General features: G+C 39.3%; 1 protein-coding gene across 1 annotated transcript in view; it reads left to right on the forward strand.

Annotated features, from left to right (window-relative positions):
• SUPT16H (SPT16 homolog, facilitates chromatin remodeling subunit) overlaps positions 1 to 21,911 on the forward strand; it is a 38,896-nt gene that overhangs the window by 7,590 nt on the left and 9,395 nt on the right. Inside the window, exons 2-22 of the mRNA XM_032417015.1 lie at positions 7,990 to 8,082; positions 9,331 to 9,501; positions 10,495 to 10,647; positions 11,413 to 11,559; positions 12,178 to 12,329; positions 13,161 to 13,333; positions 14,993 to 15,083; positions 16,048 to 16,121; positions 16,253 to 16,365; positions 17,268 to 17,333; positions 17,447 to 17,542; positions 17,652 to 17,767; positions 17,857 to 18,010; positions 18,494 to 18,621; positions 19,155 to 19,290; positions 19,397 to 19,523; positions 19,778 to 19,896; positions 20,342 to 20,467; positions 20,805 to 20,917; positions 21,232 to 21,307; positions 21,673 to 21,842. Of these exons, the coding sequence (XP_032272906.1) occupies positions 7,990 to 8,082; positions 9,331 to 9,501; positions 10,495 to 10,647; positions 11,413 to 11,559; positions 12,178 to 12,329; positions 13,161 to 13,333; positions 14,993 to 15,083; positions 16,048 to 16,121; positions 16,253 to 16,365; positions 17,268 to 17,333; positions 17,447 to 17,542; positions 17,652 to 17,767; positions 17,857 to 18,010; positions 18,494 to 18,621; positions 19,155 to 19,290; positions 19,397 to 19,523; positions 19,778 to 19,896; positions 20,342 to 20,467; positions 20,805 to 20,917; positions 21,232 to 21,307; positions 21,673 to 21,842 (2,594 nt within the window). The remainder of the gene's footprint in view (positions 1 to 7,989; positions 8,083 to 9,330; positions 9,502 to 10,494; positions 10,648 to 11,412; positions 11,560 to 12,177; positions 12,330 to 13,160; positions 13,334 to 14,992; positions 15,084 to 16,047; positions 16,122 to 16,252; positions 16,366 to 17,267; positions 17,334 to 17,446; positions 17,543 to 17,651; positions 17,768 to 17,856; positions 18,011 to 18,493; positions 18,622 to 19,154; positions 19,291 to 19,396; positions 19,524 to 19,777; positions 19,897 to 20,341; positions 20,468 to 20,804; positions 20,918 to 21,231; positions 21,308 to 21,672; positions 21,843 to 21,911) is intronic.

Below are 21,911 nucleotides of genomic sequence, written 5' to 3' on the forward strand. Positions count from 1 at the left end.
TAGTACTTGCCTTCTGCTGGGCCTAATATTTGAGTCTATAGCCTTTTTGAGCCCATTTTTCCAGAGAATAAAGTCTTCTTTCATAGGGATTAGGTGTTGTCTCAGGACTTCCAAGAACCTGGGGCGGGGCGGGGGGGCGGGTAGGGGGTTGGGGGGTTGTCCCTCTCTTAAACTTACTGACCAGACCTTCTGTTTTTAGTCCTGAACTCATCCAAGTTCGATGTACCCTGTTCCCTTATCCCTGATACTTGGTGCCTTCTAAGTTCTGAGTTCACTGGGGCTCTTTGAGATATGCATATCTACTGGTACCTTACCAGTGAGAATGTTTGTCAAATATTCTTGGGGTGTAGCTACCACAACTGTGCTTAGTCATTTCCCACTCTTTGTCCTCTTTTCATCTTCCAAAAACTGTTGATCTCTTTAAACCTAAATATATTCAGAAAGGATACTTTACATCACTATGAATGGAAAATTGTGTCACTTTCCAGAAATAAAATGTAGCTGTTAAAAAATAAAGACAATGTAAGCACAACAGCATTATTAAATTGTAGCAGGTGTTAAGGACTAGCATTAAACAGATAAAATCTTTTTTTAAAAATTTTATTTATTTTTATTTTAATTCCAGTATAGTTAACATACAGTATTATATTTGTTTCAGGTGTATAATATAGTGACTCAGTGCTTCTGTATGTTACTCCGTGTTCTTCAAGATAAGTGCACTCTAAATCCTCATCACCTATTTCACCCTTCCACCCGCCCACCTCCCCTCTGGTAACCATCAGTTTGTTCTGTATAGTTAAGAGTTTAGGGGCGCCTCGGTGGCTCAGTCAGTTAAGTGGCTGCCTTCTGCTCAAGTCATGATCTCAGGGTCCTGGGATCGAGTTCCACATCAGGTTCCCTGCTCAGTGGGGAGCCTGTTTCTCCCTCTCCCGCTCCCCCTGCTTTTGTGCTCTCTCACTCTCTCTGTCAAATAAATAAATAAAATCTTAAAAAAAAAAAACAGTCTGTATCTGGGTTTGTCTTTTATCCTTTGTTTTGTTTCTTACATTCCACATATGAGTGAAATCATGTGGTATTTGTCTTTCTCTGATTTATTTCACTTAGCATTATACTCTCTAGCTCTGTCCATGTCGTTGGAAATGGCAAGATTTCATTCTTTTTTTTTTTTTTTTTACAGCTGAATAATAATCCATTGTGTATATATATACACCGCATCTTCTTTATCTGTTCATCTATTGATGGATACTTGGGCTGCTTCCATAATTTGGTTATTGTAAATAATGCTGCAGTAAACATAAGGGTGCACATATCCTTTCAAATTAGTGTTTTTGTATTTTGGGGAGGGGGTAAATACCCAGTGGCACGATTACTGAATTATAGGGTAGTTCTATTTTTAACTTTTTGAGGAACTCCATACTGTTGTCCACAGTGGCTGCACCAGTTTGCATTCCCACCAACAGTGCACGGTGTTCCTTTTTCTCCACATCCACCCACACTTGTTGTTTCTTGTAATTTTGATTTTGGTCATTCTGACAGGTATAAAGTGATATCTCATTGTGGTTTTGGTTTGCATTTCCCTGATGATCAGTGATGTGGAGCATCTTTTCATGTGTCTTTTGGCCATCTGTATGTCTTTAGAGAAATGTCAGTTCATCTCTTCTGCCCAATTTTAATCAGATTATTTGTTTTCTGTGTGTTGAGTTGAATAAGTTCTTTATATATTTTGGATATTAACACTATATCAGATATGTCATTTGTAAATATCTTCTTAAACAGGTAGAGGCTTGATATGATCAAGTAGATTTAAAGAGAAAAATAGGTAACTTTTTTTGTTAGGTAATTGAATATTTAAAGCCACATCTGGGATCACCTAAAATCATTTCCTGTATGAGTTGTACGCAGACTTTCGGAAAGTGCACATATTCTGTACTAACATTCTGTACACATACTCTGTACTAATAATGTAGTTGACAGCCAGTCTTTGACGCCAGTAACTGTAGTGGTGTGGTACACAGTAAAATTTTTAACTAATAGCCTTTTGGTCTGTAATAATGATGACAAATACATAGTAGTTACTGTGAGTTAAGCACTGTTTAGAGTACTTTATATACATTAGCTCATTTAATTCACACAGCAATATTTATGATTGAGGAGAGTGGGACATAGAGAGGTTAGGTCACAACAAGTGGTGGGATTGGGGATTCAAACCCAGGCAGTCTGTTTTCAGAGTGAGCCCTTAACCAATAGGCTTTAGTGTCTCTAAATACAGTAGGCAAACCTTGATACCTATTGCTTGCAGTTGCTGAAGAAACTTGTGTTAAATTTAAGAAGTCACCAATACTAACATCTTACCTGAAAAGTTTGTCAAATGACCTTAAATCTCTTTATAGATAAAAATCAGAAACCTTCCAGAGGGATTCATTTTTATCTTTAGGATCCTAATGAAATTCTCATCTGATTTGTTAACTGAAAGAGAGAGAGGTGGTAGGAAAAGTATAATTTTATCTGATATGCTATAGCTGTATGCTAATAGAAAGTATTTTACGTTTAATAATGTGTATTTTAATTAGGCTTTCAGCACTTTTTAAAAAGTCTAAATCATCATGAGTGTGAGGACTGCTTATATATTTGTGTGGGAGTTTTAAGTGTGCCAGGTGTTGATCGGGGTTTTGAATATGGTCATGCATACTGCATGTCAATTTTTATCGTGAGGGTTACAGATAATAAATAAATGCAAGGCACATAAAAAAAGTGGCTGCTCAGTAAACTATTATTCCCATCTGGAACACCCGTTTCAGCAAGGGTTGGATATCAAGTGGACCAAACAGAATGGAAGGTGGCAGAATTTGGAGACAGAAAGGGTTTGGTGAATGTTGAGAATCTGTGCACACCAGGGGTCACTGCTGCAAGATGGTTCATCTAGAAAGGGGAACACAGGGATCACAAGTCCAGATTTGACAAGGTCTCAAGTCTGAGTTCTGAAGATCAGCCCAAGCAGAAGAGATCAGGTAGGAATCTGAGGCCATTTAAGTAGCACAGAGTTGAGCCCCAGCTCCCTCTAATAGCCAGGCTGGCACTTGGAGTTGGATGTAGGACTGGTCCAGGGACAAGGGCTGTGTTAGCCTTGTAGCATTTTTCTCTTTTTTTCCTTTTTTCAACCAGCCCACTCTACTCTAATATTTTAAAACAAATTCCAGGGGTGCCTGGGTGGCTCAGTTGCTAAGCATCTGCCTTCGGCTCAGGTCATGATCCCAGGGTCCTGGGATCAAGCCCTGCATCAGGCTCCTTGCTCCGCGGGAAGCCTGCTTCTCCCTCTCCCACTCCCCCTCTTGTGTTCCCTCTCTCGCTGCGTCTCTCTCTGTCAAATAAATAAAATATTAAAAAAAAAAAAATGCCAGACATATATATTTTTTAAAGATTTTATTTATTTGACAGAGCAAGAGAGCACAAGCAGGGGGAGCAGCAGAGGGAGAGGGAGAAGTAGGCTGCCTGCTGAGAAGCAGCTCAACACGGGGCTCTATCCCAGGACCCTGGGATCATGACCTGAGCTAAAGGCAGACGTTTAACCGACTGAGCCACCCAGGCGCCCCTCCAGACATAATTTAATCTGAAAATATTTTATATATACATATGATATATATAATAAAATATATAAAAAATATTTTACATTATGTGTTATGTTACTTCAGGTAACTTATGCAAATTTGATAAATAAAAATCTCCCATAGTTTCAGAAGACTATTTTCAGATGTGATCTGTATAAAGCATTTGTACTCCTCATAAGGTTTGAAAATACAAAACAGCATCCCAGATTTTGCTGTCTAAGATATTTGGTTTTATTGTAATCCTTTTCATTGAATCACATTTTAAGAAAAATTTTCTCTAAATTCATTATCTTTAAATACCTAAAATTCTCCAGTTACTGCATTTCTTTCCTGGGTTAGAGCCCACTGGTTTTTGTGAAGAATCAGTCAAGAACTTTGTATGAAATGGTCAGAGCAGCTGGGTTCCAAGAGAAATTAGGATTCATCCTCTCACCTTTGTGATTGGCAGAGGAAAATTAGGCATTTTATACGAATGGAAATCCTTGGGTTGGTTGAGTTTGGTTCCGCATCTGCTTGAAAGAGCTGAATATGTGGGCCTTTTTCTCTCTCTCCCTATTTTCAATTTTATTGAGATCCCTTTGGTTGATTTTCCCATATTATTAGTGATTAAGCTACATGATTACACTCTATATACTTTTAAGAAATGTATTACTGTGTATTTTGAATTTTTATACATGTTGATACCGTTTTCTTTGTTGAAAAATATTGACTGAACCAAGACTTCAAGTTTCAAAAAATAACAATGGACTTTTTGACTAATTTCAGTGGTGTTTTTTGCAGATAGATATTTTGGGGTGGGGGATATAGATTGATCTGTATCTAGAACCTATAAGCATTAAATATAGGCAGGCGCCTGTTGCAAATTTTGGGAGGTTATCAAGGTAGTGGTAATATTATTGCCACAAAATCCATGTTTATTGAAGAATTGGAGTATATGTAGCAAAAATTGAGAGGAGAGAATGTTTAATGCCAAGACTAGTGTGTTAATGTGCTATGGCATAGGAATAATATAGCACAGTGGTTCTCAAACTTTGATAGTGGGACCCTTTACATTCTTAAATTATTCAGGACCCCAGTGAGCCTTTCTTTATATTGGTTGCATCAAGTATAGAAAGAAAATCATACATGAAGCTGGAAGGGGGGGTTATTTTCATAACCTTTTTAGATAATTATGGATATACTTTGTTACTACATTGAAACTCAAGAAGTAGTAATCTTTTAAAAGTTAGTTGTAATTTAGAATTTGAAACCACAATATTATACTTTTTATACTCAGGTTATTGTACCTTTGATCCTTTACCCATGTATGACTTTGTAACATCATGCATTGGTTCTCTCAGCTGTGTAGATCTTCTAAATGTTACACATTTCATTATATGATGTCAAAGAATCATGTTTGTTAATATCACCACTAGTTTTATCAGAAAAGTCTTAAGTAGGGAAGCTAAGTTCACAGTGGCAAGTCAGCTATTTCAGAATTCTAATTTTTGCTTGAAAACTCAAATGTTATCATTAACTACATAAGACATCATTCATTTTTCTTGAAGCAACAGGCTCACTTCATTCATTTTCAAGAAAATGTATGCTAGACACCCAGGTCTGCTAAATGGCTCCTTCAACTTGTTATTCAAATAATTGTAAAGTTTTCCTTAAGACAACCATCATACTTAACTTTACACATAGAAGTGCTTTGTGTGTACGTCCCATTTCTTTACACAGAATATTGAAAAGACATGCTCAAGGATTGGGATTTCTTACTATTAATCATTTTTGCTGCATCAAAGACATTCTTAGAGAAACTGCCCCTCTCCCCCTTCCATGACTATGCAGTAGTAAAGAATTACTTTGGTGCCACTGCCTTGATTCATGTTAAAGCTCTAGGTGTTGTAACTACCATTGCTTTTGCATCATCAGTGAGAACTAATGATAAACTTTACCAACCTGAAGGAAAACGTTTTCTCACTGAAAATCAGTGGGGGAATACATACAGTTTCTATGTGGTAACTCTTTGTCCTATGTATTTTGTTGGGGTAGAGAAATTCAACAGAAACCTTAATTGATACTATATTTGGATTCTTACTGGCAACCAGAAGCCTAGACATGAAGAGTCTTATATAGATGTTTTTCTTGACTTTATAGGCAAGTTAGAGATTTGACCGTCTAGCCCATAATTACCAGTCTTTTGGTCTTACAGAGTTATTCAAGAGTAGTTAATGGTTGGAGGACTCACACTTCTCAATTTCAAAACTAGTTACAAAGCTGCAATAATCAAAACAACATGCTATTAGTGTAAGGATAGAAACATAGGTAATGGAATAGAATTGAGAATCCAAAAACAAACCTTCACATTTGCATCACCTGATTTTTTTTTATATTTATGTATGTATTAGAAAGAGCGCACGCAAGTGAGGGGGGCAGAGGGAGAGAGAGAACTTCAAGCATCCTCCCCGCTGAGCACGAGGCCCGATGCAGGGCTTGATTTCATGACCCTGAGATCATGACTGAAACCAAGAGTCAGATGTTTAACAGACTGAGCCACCCATATGCCCCAGTATCATTTGCTTTTTTAAAAATATATAATTTGGTTTTTGACCAGGACAGTTCAATGGGAAAAGAACAGTCTTTTCAAACTGGATATCCCTCTGCAAAAAAAATGAACTTAGGCCCCTTCCCCATACCATTCACAAAAATTAACTCAAAATTAATCATTAGATCTAAATATCAGAGCTAAAACTATAAAACTGCTATAGAAATACAAGTAAATCTTTATATCCTTGGATTAGACAAAGCCTTCTTAGGTATGAGATGAAAAGCACAAGAAAATAATTTGGGAGTCCTTCAAAATTAAAAATTTTTGTGTTTCTAAGGGCAGCATCATTATGAAAGTGAAAAGAACCCACTGAATGGAGAAAAATTTGCAAGTCCTGTCTGACAAGAGACTTACATCTGGAATATAAAAGGAACTCTTACAACTTAATAATAAAGCAGTAATTCAGTTACAGAATGGGCAAAGAATCTGAATAGGCACTTAAAGGTAGACAAATGGTCTGTAATCATGTGAAAAGGTGTTCAGCATCATTAGCTGTCAGGGAAATGCAAATCAAAACTACAGTGAGTTACTACTTCACACCCAGTGGATGGCTCTAATAAAAAAAGTCAACAAGTGTTGGTCACAATATGGAGAATTTGGAACCCTGATAGATTGCTGTTGAGAGTATAAAATGGTACAGTCACTTTGGAAAACAGTCTGGTTAAACCATTAACCTCAAAAAGTTAAACACAGAGTTAAACATATGACCTAGCAATTCTTCACCTAAGTATATACTCAAGTGTGTATACACAGAAACATACATGAGTGTTCATAGCACCATTATTCATAATAGCCAAAAAATGGCAACAACCTAAATGTCCAGCAGTTGATGAATAGATACTGTGTGGTAGATCCATACAGTGAATTGTTTTTCAGTGACAGAAAGGACAAAGTACACTGACACATGCTACAACACGGGTGAACCTTGAAAGCATGTCAAGTGAAAGAAGCCAGACACAAAGGCCATGTATATGAAATGTCCTGAATAGACGAATCCGTGGAAACAGGTTAGATTAATGATTGCATACAGCTGGGAGGAGATGTGTAGTGATTGCTCATGGATTTCTTTTTGGGGAGATGAAAATGTTCTAAAATTAGACTGTGATGGGTGCATAACTCTGAATACATTAAAACCATTGAACTGCACACTTTAAATGGATGAATTGTGTTGTGTGTGAATTCTATCTCAATAAAGCTGTTTAACAAACAGAGTAACTAATGACTGTGAGGCTGCCAAGCAAACATGTACCTGAAAGTTGGCATTTCCTTTTTTTTTTTAAGATTTTATTTCTTTATTTGACAGAGACAGAGAGGGAACACAAGCAGGGGGAGTGGGAGAGGGAGAAGCAGACTTCCCGCGGAGCAGGGAGCCCGATGCGGGGCTCGATCCCAGGACCCTGGGATCATGACCTGAGCCGAAGGCAGATGCTTAACTGACTGAGCCACCCAGGTGCCCCAAAGTTGGCATTTCTTTTTTTTTTTTTTTTTTTTAAAGATTTTATTTATTTATTTATTTGAGAGAAAGAGAGAGAGAAACAGCATGAGAGGGGAGAGGGTCAGAGGGAGAAGCAGGCTCCCCGCTCAGCCGGGAGCCTGATGTGGGACTCGATCCCAGGACTCCGGGACCATGACCTGAGCCGAAGGCAGTCGCTTAACCAACTGAGCCACCCAGGCGCCCAAAGTTGGCATTTCTATTAGGAAAAAAATTATATATACCCTGGGGAAATACTGAAGTAGTCCAGTTTTACGAGGATAAAAAGACAATGACCAAATTACCCACTCTTTACTTTTCAGAAAGGAGAAGATGAATATGCCAACGTTGATGCCATTGTTGTATCAGTGGGTGTTGATGAAGAAATTGTTTATGCCAAATCAACTGCCTTACAGGTGAGTGCTTTGTGGCAGTCTTAGCCCTGAATCGATTTGCTCTGTTCGCGTGGTAGTCACTAGCCACATCAAAAGTTTAATTCCTCAATCCCAAGTCTCAAGTACTCGGGTACTGGCTACCATATTAGAGCAGGTAGAAAATATTTCCATCATCACTAAAAGCTGAGTGGACCAAAAAAATAAAAAAAATAAAAAAAACAAACACATTCTTCTATAAAAAGAAACAACTATACTTCAACTAAAAAAAGAAACATAAAAGTTTACTGGAGAGTGCTTAGAACATAAGGAAAGAGAAGTCTGTAAATTGGGATATAACAAAAAAATATAACAGTGAATTAAGCAAAACAGTTCTTTTTTATTTTTTTAAAGATTTTATTTATTAGAGAGAAGCGGGAGCATGAGTGGGGGGAGGGGCAGAGAGAGAGGAGAAGCAGACTCCCCGCTGTGTGTGGAGCCGGACTGGACACGTGGCTTGATCTGAGGACCCCAGATCAGGATCTAAGCCAAAGTCAGACTAACCGACTGAGCCACCCAGCGGCCCAGTTCTTTTTCTTTTAGTTAGTCTTCGGGGACGCAGGGTTTTTCAGGTCTCTACTCTGCCATACATAGAGTCCAGCCCATGGTGCAAAATTTGCTAGTGCTCTAGCCGTTATATCTGCATTCCAAGCAGAAAGAATGGAGAAAGGGAAAAGAAATGGAGACACCCTTCCCTTTATAAGGAGACGTGCTTGAAGTCTCACAGAATACTCCTAGTTAAAACTTTTTGGCCAGAACTTAATGGCCATATTTAGCTGCAAGAAAGGATGGGAAATAGTCTTCATGCGGAGTAGTGTGCCCAGCTAACAATCCCATCTTTCTGAGGAAGAAGAAATGAATAATTGGTAGGCAACTGGCAGTCATTGGGGGAGCTAGAATGTGCAGTTCCCTGATGTGCTACTTTGTCTGTGGTTTTATGCATTTTTGTCCTATTAAACAACAGTATAGTTCCTGTAAACACAAATTATCCAAAAGAACTGATGGTCTTTATTATGGACTATTTCAGACATCAGAGTAAATAATATATTGAACTCCCACGTACCCATTATCCAATAAATTGCCAGCTCTTGGCCAGCTTCATTTCATTTGTATCTACATCTACATTATTTTGAAGCTAATTCCGGATACCTTATTTTATAAATATTTCTGAATAAGTGCATCAATTTTTTTTTATCTGTAAATACTGTTATCACATACTGTCTTTTCCTATAGACATGGCTCTTTGGTTATGAACTGACTGATACTATCATGGTCTTCTGTGATGACAAAATCATCTTTATGGCCAGCAAGAAGAAAGTGGAGTTTTTAAAACAGATTGCCAACACTAAGGGCAATGAGAATGCTAATGGAGCCCCTGCCATCACTCTGCTGATACGGGAAAAGGTCAGAACTAATAAAGAACATGTCATAAATGTGAGAGAATGTTTAAAGTGATGAATAGAAATGCCTTCTAAGAATTTAAAAGAATGCAGAGGAAGATTTTAGCTGACTGTGGTTGTAATTACAAAGTTCTGTCACATCTTTGTTGTGTTTGTTAAGAAGAAAAAAGTTCAATAACCCTGTCAGTTCTGTAGCAAAATCACTTTATCTGTCCATTCTCGAGGATACTGTCAGCTGGTTTTTTTCATCTTAGTACCTTCATTAGAATAAATAACTTTTTTTTTTTTAAAGTCATCTCTACCTCCAATGTGGGGCTCGAACTCACCACCCCGAGATTAAGAGCCGCATGCTCTACTGACTCAGCCAGCTGGGTGCCCCTAGAATAAATAATTTTAAATGTCCTTAAGGAAACAGATATAGCTCCTTTTCAGTTTTTATCGCATGATTTTTTTTTTTTTAAGATGTTTTTGAGAGTGAGCATGTGAGCATGCACACAGGCACCCGTGTGTGTGCGTGCTGTGGTAGGGGAGGGGCAGAGGGAGCGGGAGAGAGAGAGTCTTAAGCAGACTCTGAGCTGAGTGCAGAGCCTGACGCCGGGCTCGATCTCACGACCCAGAGAGCAGACCTGAGCCAAAACCAAGGGACGGATGCTTAACCTACTGTGCCACCCAGGTACCCCACATGTAATCTTTTTTGTCATACTTTCTGGCACTTTTTCTCAGAATATTGTTCACCTTGTGTGAGTGTTTTAGCTGTTCCTAAAGAAAAAGAATAGTCTTGTCAACTTATGTGGCACTTCAGTATATAAAAATATCTGAAGAAATTTTGTGTTAACTTTTAGTGTGTTATAGTCTGTCCCAAGGAAGTAGATGGGGCATGAGGAGAGAATTTATTCTTTCTGGGGTTCCAGATATTTGTCTCTGCCTGTTACTAGTAGAACATAGATGTCTAATTCTAAAACTGATTAACCCCTTTTTTTCTTTGGGGCACTGATAGAATGAAAGCAATAAGAGCAGCTTTGACAAAATGATTGAAGCCATTAAAGAAAGCAAGAATGGCAAGAAGATTGGAGTGTTCAGCAAAGACAAATTCCCTGGAGAGTTCATGAAGAACTGGAATGACTGCCTCAACAAAGAGGGCTTTGACAAAGTAAGAATAGTCCTGGAAACAAACAGATTGGCAGTTGGGAAGACAAAAGTGTGAGAGGCTTCCATAACAGATAGTGCAAAGTATTTGTTTTGGGAAAACTATTCCTTCACATTTCCATTTTTCATTCTGTTTGGCTGAGCAGTAAGCAGTTTGACTTTTCAGTCAGGGGTGAGGCATTGGGAAGATAGTTCAGCTATTTCAGAGGGAAACAGAAAAATCTCTTATTCCAGAAAATACATATTTTTTCTCCCTGCTCTCCTGCCTGTCTTCCTTCTTCAGCCTTTACAAAATCCTTTAGAGAGGATCATTTACATTTACATTTAAATGATTCATTAATGTAATACCTATTAGAATACACACTGTGACCTGGTAGAGAGCTATTTTAAATGTTTATTCAATCCAAGAAAAGAGTAGTTCAGTATTTTGTAAACTACTGATGAATCGTTTGCTAAATAACCAGATATATTCACTGATGATAGTCAAATTGGGAGGGATGCATTTCTTTTTTTTTTTTAAGATTTTTATTTATTTGACAGAGACACAGCGAGAGAGGGAACATAAGCAGGGGGAGTGGGAGAGGGAGAAGCAGGCTCTCCGCGGAGCAGGGAGCCCGATGCGGGGCTTGCTCCCAGGACCCTGGGATCATGACCTGAGCCGAGGGCAGACGCTTAACAACTGAGCCACCCAGGCGCCCCAAGGGAGCGATGCATTTCTTTAGCAATTCTCTTATTTACATGTTAGAAACTCTTATCACTTTGACTGCAGATAGATATCAGTGCAGTTGTGGCCTATACCATTGCTGTAAAGGAGGATGGGGAGCTCAACCTAATGAAGAAAGCAGCTAGCATCACCTCTGAGGTCTTCAACAAATTCTTCAAGGAAAGAGTCATGGAAATAGTTGACGCAGATGAGGTAAATGGAGAGGGGCAAGTCTTTACTGTTTTAATGAAGCAGAAATAAGTCCCTTCCATGCAGTGCTTTTTGGTGTGTGTTCAGCTTCTTTGAAATTAGGCCTTTAATACATAAATTTATTTTTGATACATAGATTTATTTATTTGAGAGACCACTCACGTGCGCCTGTGCATGCAGTGGGGGAGGGGTGGGGGGGAGAGAGAGAGAATCCCAAGCAGTCTCCCTACTGAGCAGGGAGCCTTTTGCAGGGCTTAGTCTCACAACTGGAGATCATGACCTGAGCTGAAACCAAGAGTTGGACACTCAACTGAGCCACCCAGGTGCCCTGCCATCTCTCTTTCAAAGTAACTATAAACCTGTGCTATAGTTTCTTAAGGTTATTCAGTATTTTGAGAATTCCTTCTATAGCTGTAAATTCACATATTGTTCTCAAAATCGGCTTTGCAGGTATACCACTGTGTTATCTGACATGTAGACCATTTCATAAGACTTTTTTAGTGTCCCAAGTGATATCAGGATATATGTTGTCTTCAAACAATAATGTCCAAAAACCCAAAACTCTTTGCCACTGTTTGATGAATATTGTAAATACTGTTTTATTTCTGGGCATGCTTACAGAAAGTTCGACACAGCAAACTGGCTGAGTCTGTGGAAAAGGCCATTGAAGAGAAAAAATACCTAGCTGGGGCAGACCCTTCTACGGTGGAAATGTGTTACCCTCCTATCATTCAAAGTGGTGGCAACTATAATCTCAAGTTCAGTGTGGTGAGGTAAGTATGAGAACTTCAAAATATAACAACAACCAGAGCGTTTCAACTTTTGGCCTGTTTTTTTCTTGGACTCATTCTGGAATTCAGAAAAGTGGGAAGAGACAGAATAACCATTAGTCTGCCTTCTACATTATCTTGTTGTTTTATTCTACACATACTTCTTTTTTTTTTTTTTAAGATTTTATTTTTAAGTAATCTCTATACCCAGTGTGGGGCTCACACTCAAAACTGGGAGATCAAGAGTCACACACTCCACAGACTGAGCCAGCCAGGCGCCCTAGCTTATTTCTATTTTATTTCACATTGGTACTCATTTCTTACTTGAGCATTTATTTGATTTTGCTTTTCCAGATGATTAAAAATACCAACAAAAAATGCAAAACATGTTGAGAAAAACCATTAAGGTATTATTAGATATGCCATAATGTAATTCTTCTAATTTTTAAAAGTATTGTAGAGAACGCTGTTTTTCCTGTTCAGGCTGAAGGGACTAGGGCTAATTCATAATGAATACTACAGTTCACAGTGGCTGGTGGATAAGTGACGCTTTCCCCTGCACTGTTGAACTATAACTAATAGAATTTGGTATATTCTTTGTCTATTTAGGACACCACAACTCAGCTTTTCACTGAATTTTTATTCTATAAGTTTTTGTCACTAATTTTACTCCCTTATAACCTGGTTTGTTTATTTAAAAAAAAAAGTTTAGGTCCTTCTGCTTCAGCTTTGGGATAGAGCAGGGAAAGGTAGTGATTACAAATGTCGTATGTCAGTGATACTAAGGACTTTGCTCGTTTGCGTAATGGAATGCTTTCTTCCTTTGGTCTCTAGTGACAAGAATCACATGCATTTTGGGGCCATCACTTGTGCCATGGGTATTCGCTTCAAATCTTACTGCTCCAACCTTGTTCGCACTTTGATGGTTGACCCTTCTCAGGAAGTTCAAGAAAATTACAACTTTTTGCTCCAACTTCAAGAGGAACTGCTAAAGGAATTAAGACATGGTGAGGTGGCTTAGAAAAGAAGGTTTGGAAATGATGTTAACAAAAATATTTCTAGTGTTTATATGCATTTCTATTCCTGAGGCTCTTATACTAAAATAGAATCAGATTTTACTAACCTTGAATCATCCTAGCATTTCATTCCTCAGTCTTCTTTTAGGCCTGAGTAGTTACATTGGTTTTACATTGGTGTTTACAAAAAACTGTGACTGGTTAGGCCTCTGTGTCCAGATCTTCATAAAACACCTTGGCCTTATTACTTTTCTTTAGAAGGTTCTGAGAACTAGTATCTCTGGCAACAACCTGTATTGCTAATTCTATATCAAGTGGATACAAGGAATCATAGTCTAAGAACAGAACTAATAGCAACTCTGCTAGGCAAGCAATTATCTACCTCAAAAGGCAGCAAAGTGCTTAACACCATACCTCTTTTGTCTTGAAACTCCACACTCCCAGTTGGCTAAATGGGACTTTATGTGTTCCACCTTCAAGCCACTCTGTAAGCCCACCCATGTGCCCATCGCTTCTAGACACCATTCCTCCTCAAGATCTCAAGTCAATCTTGAGAAATCCCATTGGAAATCGTAGTCACAGGTAGCTTGGTGAGGATAAGGACCCCTTTGAGGCCACCATATCTAGACTATTCTGGCTTGAAATGTCTATTCATATCCTAGATCGTGAAAAGTTAAGGCTGGAGTCCTTCTCATAGTAATTCACCCATTCAGTAGTCCTGTTTTTCAAAATGTGTAACTTTAATGTCATGCCATTTATCAACTCTTAAATTATTTCCCTGAGACTACCTAGCATCCCATAGTTCTGAGTCAGTGATTCTCAAGCAGTGTAATGACTAGGTGACTAGGTAAATCGTTTTTAAAAATGCAAATTTCTAATTCCTACCACTCCTGCAGCTGCTTTTTTTTTTATTTTAAGATTTTATTGGTGCAGTCAGTTAAGCTTGCAACTCTTGGTTTTAGCTCAGGTCGTGATCCTCAAGGTCATAAGCCCGAGTCAGGCTCCACGCTCAGTGCAGTCTGCTTGAGATTCTCTCTCCTTCTTCCTCTGCTCTTCCTGCTTGTGCATGCATGCACTCTCTCTCAAATAAATCTTTAAAAAATTTTTTTAAATTTTTTTTATTTTTTTTTTTAAAGATTTTACTTATTTATTTGACAGGGAGAGACACAGCGAGAGGGAACACAAGCAGGGGGAGTGGGAGAGGGAGAAGCAGGCTTCCCGCGGAGCAGGGAGCCCGAAGCAGGGCTCGATCCCAGGACCCTGGGATCATGACCTGAGCCGAAGGCAGATGCTTAACGACGGAGCCACCCAGGCGCCCCTAAAAAATTTTTTTTTAATTTATTTATTTTGGAGAGAGAGACAGCACGCGTAGGCACATGCAGGGAGGGGCCGGTGGGGAGGAAGAGGGACAAGCAGGCTCCATGCTGAGCACAGAGCCCCACGTGGGGCTTGATCCCATGACCCGAGCCGAAATCAGGAGCCAGACACTCAGGCAACTGAGCCACTCAGGCACCCCACAGCTGAATTTCTTAGTTCACACCTGAGAAACTCTGCTTTATAGGACAGGTGAAAAAATGTTGATAAACCGAACCAAATGAAACTTTTTTTTTTTTCCTGAAAGATACTCTTTCCTCTCTGTCTTGTCATTAGGTGTGAAGATATGTGACGTGTATAATGCTGTCATGGACGTGGTTAAAAAGCAGAAGCCAGAGCTGCTGAACAAAATCACCAAAAATCTAGGGTAAGATGTGATGTACATTGTCACTCTGAGACAGTTTTCCTGACTGGCCATGGTCAGGCAAAATATTCTTAGATTGATTCACCCGTCATTTATTGACTATTAAACTTATATGCCAAACATATAGTGTTATCAGAGAATGTGAGAAAGATTTCATTTCTACACCCAGGGATGGGGTTGAGATTTTTCCAGACCAATGTAGTAGATACCAGTAGGTGTTCTAGGCTTAACTTACTAGTGTTAGGGCACATTACTTACTGTATTTCCTCTCTTAGAACACCTCAGCTCACGTTTGCAAATGAAATACTCTGTGATATCCTACTATTTACATTTTTTTTTCAATTTTTATTTAATTCAGCATTTCTCAGGTGTATTTGACCATTGAACACTTAGAAATACTTAAGAACATCTTACAGAACCAAAGACATTTTTGGGAAACAAAGGCTCTGGTCAGTTTCCTTAGATGAAAACTAGTCTGGGATATATAGTTTCTTTCTGGATTTCTCTGATGGACAAGAGGAAATGTATCAACCTGTACCAAGTCCTGGCCCAGGCGACTTAATGAATCCTAGTTATCAACATTCCACTAACAATCGCCTTGCTTAATCCACTTATTACAGTCTTGGTAATGTACCCATTAACAGTCTGCCAAGTTGTTTATAGGAAAACGCTTAATTTGATTTCATGTTAGAATATTAAAATTTAAATATGGGTGAGTAAGCTAAAATAAAGAAGGCTTGATGTAATAAATGTTATATGAGGTACTTAATTAGGAAATTCTTTTCAACATATTATTAGCCCAAAGATTGTCCTGAAATCCTGCTCCTTAACTGACTGATGAGCAGAGGCAAATCACTCAACATGTTTGCCTGCCTTATCCTGAAAATTGCAATAGAATATATTGTACTTGACCCATGTTAGAGATCTTTTAGCCTATTGCTGAAGTTTCTCTTCATTTCTTTTTTAGGTTCGGAATGGGAATTGAATTCCGTGAAGGCTCTTTAGTAATTAATAGTAAAAATCAGTACAAACTGAAAAAGGGTGAGTTTTACAGCTTTAGGAAAATACTTTTTTGAATAGTTTCCTATAGCTTTATTTCCCCCTTTTTTGTGTAAAATCTACCCTTCTCCATTCTCTCACAGTTAGACATTGATTCCTGTTTGCTGTTGTAGGGATGGTTTTCAGCATCAATTTGGGATTCTCAGATCTGACTAACAAGGAAGGGAAGAAACCAGAAGAGAAAACCTATGCTCTCTTCATTGGTGACACAGTGCTTGTGGATGAGGTGTGTATTGCTTCTTCAACTTTTGAGTGTTTGTGAACTGACATTTGAGGTACATTTTGTACTCTATGGGTTTTTTTCTTGAAAGTGTTTGTCAAATGCTAGCTAAAGGGAGGGATCCGGGACAGTGACCTAATACAGTTAGGAACAGAGATTGTCATTCAAGTACAGGGAATGATTTAAACCAAGCCATTCATTACTTTGTGGCTTGAACCCTGGTAATGATAATAACGGGAACTGATTCTTTTATTTTACTTTAAAAACAGCTTTATTGAGCTACAGTTTATATACCATACAATTCACCCACTGAAAGTGTATAATTCAGTAATATTTAGTGATTTTCAGTTGTGCAACCATCACCACAATCTAATTTTAGAACATTTTATCACCTCACAAAGAAACCCGGTACCCTAGCCTCCCAAACCTAGGCAATGACTAAACCACTTTCTAAGGATTTGCTTGTTCTGCGCCTTTGTGGCCTTTTTTTTTTTTTTTTTTATCAGAACTGATTCTTAAGCTTAATAGCAAATACTTCTGTATTCTTATTATATAAGGACTTTTATGCAGTAATTCATTGAATTCTAACATCCTGCGCAGTAGATACTCTACCCTCGGATAAAAAAACTGGGACACAGAGCAGAAGCAGTCCGTAGCCAGATGTCACCACTAGGAAGTGATTGAGCCAGGTTTCAAATCAAGCCTGTGTTCTTAATCATTATCTCAGTATTGTCTCCCAAATTATAGTTCCTCATGAGGTTGGGAAGATAAAATCTGTACGTATGTATTGTCAAAGATTTTAGTATCCAGAAGTTTCAAAGCCCTACCCTCCTATACATGAGGCTAGAAAGTGAAAGTGCCTCATTTAAATGCTCTTATAAATATCTGACTTCTTCCTTTTATTCCAGGATGGCCCAGCTACTGTTCTCACTTCTGTGAAGAAGAAAGTGAAGAACGTGGGGATTTTTCTAAAGGTAGGAAGAAGGAAGATAAATGGTGTAGGAAGTTTGGTACTGTGAAAAGGCAAAAATTATATTGGCTAAAAAGATTAAAACCGAATTTCTGAGTATGATTTTTTTCCCCACAGAATGAGGATGAAGAAGAGGAGGAGGAGGAGAAAGATGAGGCCGAGGACCTGTTGGGAAGAGGTTCTCGGGCAGCATTACTTACAGAAAGAACACGAGTGAGTTTACGGTTTCAGTCTACATCGATCTCTACCTGTCCTATGGCTCGTACCTGGGGCACATTTGTAGGAGTGACACTTCTGCTGACTTGGGTTTGTCTTTCTTCAGAACGAGATGACTGCAGAAGAGAAACGAAGAGCACATCAAAAGGAACTGGCAGCTCAACTCAATGAGGAAGCAAAGAGGCGACTGACCGAACAGAAAGGAGAACAACAGATTCAGAAGTAAGCGTTTGTGTCAGGCAGCGAGGTTGTCTTAGGTTCACATGTGATTTGTAGAAATTTCTCAAAAAAATTTTTTATCCCCACTCCAGAGCTCGCAAATCTAACGTGTCCTATAAAAACCCATCTTTGATGCCTAAGGAACCACATATTCGGGAAATGAAGATCTATATCGATAAGAAATACGAAACTGTGATAATGCCGGTGTTCGGTATCGCGACGCCCTTTCACATTGCCACAATCAAGGTATGAACGCCGAGTCAGGCTCCATCCAGACTGTTTCGGAAACTACTAATTGTGCTCTCCGCAGATTCTTTTTCGAACTGCACCGTCCCTCCCACCCTCTGCTCCTTTGGACTCCACCCTTCTCACTTTATCAGCTTCTCCTCTCCTTGCGTCCTGCTGTCACTCGCCTTCCTCCCCAGTTTTCACTTGGTTAGAAAGTTCAGTGGTCTAGTCTAGAAAAATCATTTGCGTTAAGCATTTTTTAATGTGTAATGGGACATGTGGCTCCAGGTGCTCTGAGAAGTCAGTGGTCCTTTTGGAAGCACACATTTGGTCATATAAAAAAAATAAGGTACAGTTGATTAGAGCTAGATCGAGGTTTACAGGCTGGGTTTAGCAGTCAGCTTGTAACTCGCAACTTAACTTTGTGTCCCCATGACTACTAATCTTGAATTTGGAAAGAAACCTGTTTATTTTGTTAATGCTTTTCCTTTCTTTGAGCAGAATATAAGCATGTCCGTGGAAGGAGATTATACTTACTTGCGAATCAACTTCTATTGCCCAGGCAGTGCTCTGGGCAGGAATGAGGGCAACATCTTTCCTAACCCAGAAGCCACTTTTGTCAAGGAAATGTGAGTCCCCAGGAAAAGACCATCCCCAAATCCCTGCTGGTTGGAGCGGTATTCTCAGAAACATTTCATTGTCTGTGCTGTGTCCTCCCTCATCTTATGAATGGCAGAGCCTCCCTTGGTGGTACCTGTTTAGGATCATCCTGCTAGCTTTGTACTGTTTTGAGGATGGAACCCAATTTGGAATCCTCATGAAAATATGTCAAACTGATTACATATGTTTTGCAGTAGAATCATAAATAGGAAATGTGTGCCTCATTGGAGTCCATTCCTTCATGGTATGGAATGGGATAATCGACTATGCCAGATTTGAAAAATCAGTGTGATTTCCCACCCAGTGGATTAGCCATTTATAATATTCTCTATTTAGAGAGAAGAAAGGGAGATGTTTTTCAGCTTTCCAGACATTGTCCTACCATTCACTGGTACCTTTTTTTCCTGAAAGATATTAAGTCAGTTAAAAATAGAGTAGAGAGTGCAAGTTACCCAGCCTGATACAGAAACTTATATAAGTTCTGGCTTCCCCTTTTCAACAGTACGTACCGAGCTTCAAATATGAAGGCGCCTGGAGAACAGACAGTACCAGCCTTGAACCTCCAGAATGCTTTCCGAATTATAAAGGAAGTACAGAAGCGCTATAAGACCCGGGAAGCAGAAGAAAAGGAGAAGGAGGTGAGCTTGAACACCAACAAAGGACCTTTCTGTAACAGGATACGTGTGGGTTTGGCGGACACAGCAGACATACGTGAGGATTCACATTAATTCTCATTCTGCTTAGGGCATTGTGAAACAAGACTCCCTGGTGATCAATCTCAACCGGAGTAATCCCAAACTGAAAGATCTATACATTCGCCCAAACATTGCCCAAAAGAGGATGCAGGGGTCACTGGAGGCCCATGTCAATGGTATGGATGATCTCTCATGGGTCTGGGCTTTGTCGCTGGGGCACGTTTGTAGATGATTAGATAATAGAGTACACCAGGGAAACGCTGGGAGGAATCTACTGACATTGCTCTGTGGGCACAAGGAACGGAAAGCCCTGTATAGTTTTTGGCATTTTCTCTGATCCTGTTCACATCAGCCAGGAAAGATACAGTGTCTTCTGGCCTCCACTCATGCTGCTACTTGACGTTTAGCAGCTTCGTTTGTTTGTCCCCAGGCTTCCGCTTCACCTCTGTTCGAGGAGACAAAGTGGATATCCTGTACAATAACATCAAGCACGCTTTGTTTCAGCCGTGTGATGGAGAAATGATTATTGTCTTGCACTTTCACCTCAAGGTACACCTGTCTCCTTACTAGCTGTCAGACGTTGGGCAAGATCTTTGTGTCACCCTCTTTCCTTTAAAATAGTGATGAGTGATATCACCTGTCACATAAGATTATTAAGAGGATTGAATGAGATAATGTTTATAATGACCACCAAACATAAGGTTTTCTCCAAATTCCTGTTTCTGCAGTAGAAAAATGTTGCTTTAGACACAGTTTATTTCCAGCATAATCTGTAAAGTCCATCCTAATAAATAGGAGTACTTTTTAAAATTCATATGCTCTCACATTCCCAAATGTCATTATTTATGATGACCCCAGGGATGGTTTAACTATCTTTACATAAATGCCATGGTTTCCAGCGTAGGTATTATTTCTGTTTTCATGTTGTTTGTTGTCGTTATCTGCTTCTTTGAGTTTTCTGACGTCTTTTTTGTGCTTTCTGCTCTGCCCCCAGAATGCCATCATGTTTGGGAAGAAGCGGCACACAGACGTGCAGTTCTACACAGAAGTGGGAGAGATCACCACGGACTTGGGCAAACATCAGCACATGCATGACCGAGATGACCTCTATGCTGAGCAGGTCTGGGACATTTCCTGTTGTATGTGCAGGGTACTGACGTAGCTTGTGCTTCAGATCTGAGTTCAGTGAGTCGTATTTTATGAGCAACCCCTGAATCTTTCTGTGGAACCACTCGAGTGTGTACAGGGTTGGCCTAATGCTGTGGCTTGTGGATGAGACGTCAGTTGCCGCCTCGGCCGTGCAGTTACGGTGTAGTGGCCTCTAGGACAGTGTCCGTGTCGGCATCGTGGGTGTGAGAATTAAGGCCTGTCGAAGCACTTCGGGCTTGCTGAAGGGATGTACTATTAACAAGTAAAGTGATGGCTATGGTTAATTAGTATTTTTTTTTCTTCTACAGATGGAACGAGAAATGAGGCACAAACTGAAAACAGCCTTTAAAAATTTCATTGAGAAAGTAGAGGCTCTAACAAAGGAGGAACTGGAATTTGAAGTGCCTTTTAGGGACTTGGGGTAACATACCTCCTCATCTTTTTGGCCTGAAGTGTGGTTGTCTAGCTATTAGAAAAATTAGTTATTCTTCCTTTATAATAACTCAACATAACAGATCATTCCCTTTTTCCTTTGATTGAAAACCTCTGAGACATCCATTCCTGCTTGAACATTTTTAGGGCTGGGGTGAGTGGCTCAGACTTAGAGGCTTCCCCTGTAAATGACTCTCCAGTATGCATGCTGGGGTGGGAAAAGGAAAGAAGTGTATTGTGGCAGCAAATTTCTCTTCCAGTGGGCCCAATTTTATCTGAGTCTTTTTTCTTACTCTTTTTCAGATTTAATGGAGCTCCTTACAGGAGTACTTGCCTCCTTCAGCCCACCAGTAGTGCACTGGTAAATGCTACAGAGTGGGTGAGTATTTCTTACCTCCTTTTAGTAAGAAAATTGTTGGAGAAAAGAAAGCGGAAGCATAGGTGTTTTGAAAACTAGGTCATTATTTCTGATGATTTTCATTTTTGATAGTTACTTTATTTTGTTTTTTTTTAAAGTTTTCTTAAATTTTTTTGTCCTTGAGGAAAGATTTTGATCTTACAAATCCATTTACTGAGGCTTCTCAGCACGTTGTATTGCTTTTAGTCTTTCCCAAAAAAACAGGAGTGCTCATTCTCTCTCAAATAAATAAAATCTTAAAAAAAAAAAAAAAGATTCTGACAGAATTTGAAAAGACTGGTGCTTTAGGAGATTTATGTGGTAGTGATCCAGTTTCTCCCTAACAGCCACCTTTTGTGGTGACCTTGGATGAAGTGGAGCTGATTCACTTTGAGCGGGTTCAGTTTCACCTGAAGAACTTTGATATGGTGATAGTGTACAAGGACTACAGCAAGAAAGTCACGATGATCAACGCCATTCCTGTAGCCTCCCTAGACCCCATCAAGGAATGGTTGAAGTAAGTAAAATGGCCAGCAGTCTCCCATTTACCCGGTGAGCCCTGTGTTACAGAATGTAAGTGTGCTGT

The sequence above is a fragment of the Phoca vitulina genome, unplaced genomic scaffold (genome assembly GCF_004348235.1).
Source record: "Phoca vitulina isolate PV1807 unplaced genomic scaffold, GSC_HSeal_1.0 scaffold20, whole genome shotgun sequence".
NCBI classification, from domain to species: domain Eukaryota; kingdom Metazoa; phylum Chordata; class Mammalia; order Carnivora; family Phocidae; genus Phoca; species Phoca vitulina.